The 5,109-nt window shown below is 40.4% G+C and overlaps 1 protein-coding gene across 4 annotated transcripts in view; it reads left to right on the forward strand.

The window, feature by feature from the left end:
* Positions 1-4,902, forward strand: part of RBM12B (RNA binding motif protein 12B) — a 7,813-nt gene extending 2,911 nt beyond the window's left edge. For 2 of the 4 annotated variants that reach the window (XM_010833521.1, XM_010833520.1), the window contains exons 2-3: positions 685-729; positions 1,301-4,902. In XM_010833521.1, coding sequence (XP_010831823.1) covers positions 1,329-4,283 — 2,955 coding nt within the window. In that variant the 5' untranslated portion in view covers positions 685-729; positions 1,301-1,328 and the 3' untranslated portion in view covers positions 4,284-4,902. Of the gene's footprint in view, positions 1-684 lie in introns of all 4 variants that reach the window. The other 2 variants (XM_010833519.1, XM_010833522.1) reach the window with 1 other exon arrangement.
* Positions 4,903-5,109: the final 207 nt, after the last annotated feature.

The raw sequence follows: 5,109 nt of genomic DNA on the forward strand, positions 1-5,109 counted from the left end.
TCAGGAAATTGGGTTCCATGTTTGGAAGTGTGAGGTGTTTATGTAGAACTTAAAATTGTGTCCAGATGGTAGCCATTGGTTTGGATTTATTGCTTTAAAAATGGTTTTCTTCATTTATTGTATCATTTATTAATTTGATTTGCTCTTATGATTTGAAAGATTTACAGGAGAGTTGGAAATGATGAATTAGATATTGGTTTTTTCAAGTGGAAGATAGGGTGTCGGGAATTTTTGGTGTTAAATTGTCATTTTTACTTGTAGAAAAGATTTTTAAAAATTGGTTGTAAAATTCACATACAGTCAAATGCACAGACCTTACTTAAGGATAGGTTCATTTAGCCTTGATAAATTTATACTCCCAGGTAACCAATAGTCCAATCAGAATATATAACATTTCTGTCACCTTTTTCTGGGGCCACTTTCAATTAAGGACCAGTTGTTAAGTTTTCAGGTTTTTTGTTTCTAAATAATTTGCAGAGGTCTCCTTGGAATTTCTACCTTTTTGCTAAAAGATGATTATTTTCCCCTTGGAACAAAGACAACCATTTTGTAATACTCTTAGCTGTGCCTTTTTATATTGCTTCACTTTTAATAGGTAATTGTGAAGTGAATATCCTAATCTGGCGTTGTTTAAGGTCAATTACAGGGTCCAAGGATTAATTATATTTCATTTTCTTTCCACAGTTAAGTTGCTTTTACAGAATTAACAGGTCTGCAAGAAATAAAAAGGTAAGATATCCAGAGCTTAAGGCTTTTCACAGAGGCTTGACAAAAAAAAAAAAAGTAGAATAGTACACCTGGGTATGCATGGCTTCTGTACTTTATGTCTGGCCAGTAATGCACTAGCGGTAGGCAGTTTATTATCATGAGCAGAAATTATATACTGTCCATAGATGGCTTTTATAAGTATGTAAAATTTGTTGTGGTTGGTAAAATTCTTTAATCTACAAAGCTCTCTCTCATGTTTCACTAGCAGATATGTCTGAAAATAGTTTGGTCTTGTTGTGAAGTAGCACTTGGCAGATGTACAGAGATGTGACCTTTTTTTCTACTCAACACTGTATAGGATAGGTGATAGGAAATGTTTCTTCAAAGTAGCTGGTTTATTTGTATGTTTAGTTGGGAGAAAATTTATTCCATTTGTTTAAAGAATTAGATACAGTCAATATCGTTGTGAACGCATATCTTGTTTTCATTTATAAATGCTGAAGAAGGTAGGGACCAGTAATTATTAAGTTTAGTTTTGGATTAGGTACTTCAAAAATAAGACTTGCTATTATGTGTACCTTTCTGTCTGCAGGTCATTATTGCTGTGGTTTGCGCTCAGCATGGCTGTAGTCATCCGTTTACTGGGGCTTCCTTTTATTGCGGGGCCTGTGGATATCCGTCACTTCTTCACGGGATTGACTATTCCTGATGGAGGAGTGCATATAATTGGAGGGGAAATTGGGGAGGCTTTTATTATTTTTGCAACAGATGAAGATGCAAGACGTGCCGTAAGTCGTTCAGGAGGGTTTATCAAGGATTCATCTGTAGAGCTCTTTCTTAGTAGTAAAGCAGAAATGCAGAAGACTATAGAAATGAAAAGAACTGACCGCATGGGAAGAGAGAGACCAGGATCTGGGGCATCAGGGGTTGGCAGCTTATCTAATTTTGTTGAGGCTATTAAAGAAGAAGGAAGTAATTCTGGATATGGTTCTCCGATTAATCAAGATGCTGGGTTTCATACTAACGGTACAGGACATGGTGATTTAAGGCCAAGAAAGACACGGCCATTGACAGCTGAGAATCCTTACTTGTTTCTACGAGGCTTGCCGTACTTAGTAAATGAAGATGATGTACGTGTCTTTTTCTCTGGTTTATGTGTGGATGGAGTAATTTTTTTAAAGCATCATGATGGCCGAAATAATGGTGATGCCATAGTAAAATTTGCCTCATGTATTGATGCTTCAGGAGGTCTTAAATGTCATAGAAGTTTTATGGGTTCAAGATTTATTGAAGTAATGCAAGGCTCAGAAAAACAGTGGATTGATTTTGGAGGTAATTTAATTAAGGAAGGTGACATTTCTATGAGGACTGAAGAACATACACCACCAAGAGGAATTAATGATAGACATTTTCGGAAACGATCTCATTCAAAATCTCCCAGAAGAACATGTTCCCGTTCTCCTCTGGGATTTTATGTTCACTTAAAAAATCTGTCTGTAAGTATTAACAAAAGAGATTTAAGAAATTTTTTTAGAGATACTGATCTGACAAATGAACAGATTAGGTTTTTATATAAAGATGAAAGAAGAACAAGATATGCCTTTGTGATGTTCAAGACTCTGAAAGACTATAACACTGCTCTGGGTTTACATAAGACTGTTTTACAATATCGTCCAGTTTATATTGATCCAGTTTCTAGGGAACAGATGCTGAAGTTCATTGAATGTTATGAAAAGAAAAGACCAGCATCAACAGAGAAAGAGAGACTTGGACAGGTCTCACAAAAACACTCTCAAGAAGGCTACTCTGGCCAGAAATTGTGCATATATATAAGAAATTTCCCATTTGATGTTACAAAAGTTGAAGTGCAGAAGTTCTTTGCTGACTTTTCTCTTGCTGAGGATGACATTTGCTTGCTTTATGATGACAAAGGAGTTGGTCTAGGAGAAGCGTTGGTGAAATTCACATCAGAAGAACAGGCCGTGAAAGCTGAACGTTTAAACCGACGGAGATTCTTGGGGACAGAGGTGTTGCTAAGGCTCATATCTGAGGCACAAATGCAGGAGTTTGGTGTAAATTTTTCTTCAATGTCTAGTGAAAGAATGCATGACCATTCACAGTCTTGTGATAGAGATGATCATTCCCATTCGTTTGACTCAAATGATCCACCAGTATACTCAGGTGGCCCTTCGGAAAACTTTAGGCATCAGCAAGAGGACTTGAGGCAACTGGACAATTTCAAGCATCCTCAGGGGGATTTCCGACCACCTGAAAGACGCCCTCCAGAAGACTTTAGGCATTCCCCAGAGGATTTCAGGCGGTCCCCGGAAAACTTCAGGCGCCTTCAGGAGGAACACTTCAGGCGGCCTCCTGAGGAGGACTTCAGGCGCTCTCGGGAGGAGGATTTCCGGTACCCAAGGGAGGAGGACTGGAGGCGGCCACCTGAGGAGGATTTCAGGCGACCTCCCAAGGAAGACTTCAGGAGACCCCAGGAGGAGGACTGGAGGCACCCCCCAGAGGGAGACTTAAGGAGGCCACCTGAGGAGGATTGGAGGCGGCCTCCTGAGGAAGACTTCAGGCGGCTTCCCCCAGGGGAATGGAGGCGACAACCTGAGGAAGACTTTAGGCGGCCCCCGGAGGAGGATTTCAGGCGCCCTCCTGAGGAGGACTTCCGGCGACCCCACCAGGAGGACTTCAGGCGGTCTCCTGAGGAGGATTTTCGAGGTTCTCCCGAGGACTTCAGACGGCCACCCCCGGAACACTTCCGGCGGCCGCCCCCAGAGCACTTCCGACGGCCGCCCCCAGATCACTTCCGTCGGCTGCCCCCGGAGCACTTCCGGCGACCACCTCAGGAGCATTTCCGGCGGCCACCGCAGGAGCACTTCAGGCGGCCATCCCAGGAGCATTTTAGACGACCGCCTCAGGAACTTTTCAGGCGGCCACCCCAGGAACATTTCAGGCGCCCCCGAGAGGAAGATTTTAGGCACCCACAGGATGAAGATTTCAGGGGCCCTCCGGATGAAGACTTTAGGCACCCTTCTGAAGAAGACTTCAGGAGTTCTCAGGAGGAAGATTTTAGAAGCCCTTCTGATGAGGACTTCAGGCGGCTCCCGGAGGAAGACCTCAGGGAAGCTCCAGAGGACGACTCCAGAGTTCCTGACAGATTTAGACTTCCTGGTGAGGAGTTTAGGAGCCCCCCTGGTTTTAGAAGTCATCGTCCTTTTGTGAATTTTGGTCGCCCAGAAGGTGGCAAATTTGATTTTGGAAAGCGTAATATGGGAAGTTTTCCTGAGGGGAGATTTATGCCTGATCCGAAATTAAATTGTAATTCAGGTAGAGTAACACCTATTAAGATAATGAATCTTCCATTTAAAGCTAATGTTAATGAGATTTTAGATTTCTTCCATGGTTATAGAATCATACCTGATTCAGTTTCAATACAGTATAATGAGCAAGGATTACCCACAGGGGAAGCCATTGTTGCCATGATAAACTACAATGAAGCTATGGCTGCTATTAAAGACCTGAATGATAGACCAGTTGGCCCCCGCAAGGTTAAGTTAATTTTGCTCTAGAGAGCATTTCTAAATTGATAATTATCTCCCCACAGTATTGATGCAGTAAAATGCATTTTTAAGTGTTTATTTTTAATTATCTAATGAAAAGAAACATTTTAATTTTGACCTGTGAACAGAAGAAATGTAAATAGTAGAATGTGAATCTGGTTTTCTTTTGCTTGCAAATTGCCATTCACTTTTTCTAACTTAAAAATATATATGCTTTTTTTTTTTTGATGGGGGTGGGGTGGGTTGGGTTGCGGGGGAGAACTAATTCCCTGAGTGCAGTAATTTTTGTTGATGTCATGGGTAAATGTCAAGACTTGTATAAAGTAGAAAACTGTGTTTGGGGAAGACAAGTTTTATGTTTACTTTTGTTTCCATTCTGTAGTCTACATTTCTACTCCAATTGTATAAGGAAATGGTCAGTGACTGATTGTTCAGGGTTAGCATTTTTATTGCTAACTGCCTGCAGAATTAATGCCCTCTTCTTTGTCTGAGATATTACTGTGTTAAGCCTCCCCTTAATCATAAGTAGCTCAAAATTGACAGACTGTGAACTTGAAGTTTACTTATGTAAAAGGCTTAGGAAATTAACTTTCAAAGTTTTTATAAAAATAAAAAAATTGCAACTGAATAGATGAACTAATTAACTTGTATTTGTATATATAGAAAAAAGAATTACAGCTTCTTTTGTGAAGGTTTTCAACAGCTATATTAAATAATATGACAGGAGGGACCAGACATTCTATAATAGTATATGAGTTCTTTGTGTAGTTCTGTGGTTTATTCCAACATCTCATCAACCAGACTGATAAGATTTACTCAATACTTAAAAGAGAAA

Source organism: Bison bison, unplaced genomic scaffold (assembly GCF_000754665.1).
Source record: "Bison bison bison isolate TAMUID 2011002044 unplaced genomic scaffold, Bison_UMD1.0 scf7180017863702, whole genome shotgun sequence".
Lineage (NCBI taxonomy): Eukaryota > Metazoa > Chordata > Mammalia > Artiodactyla > Bovidae > Bison > Bison bison.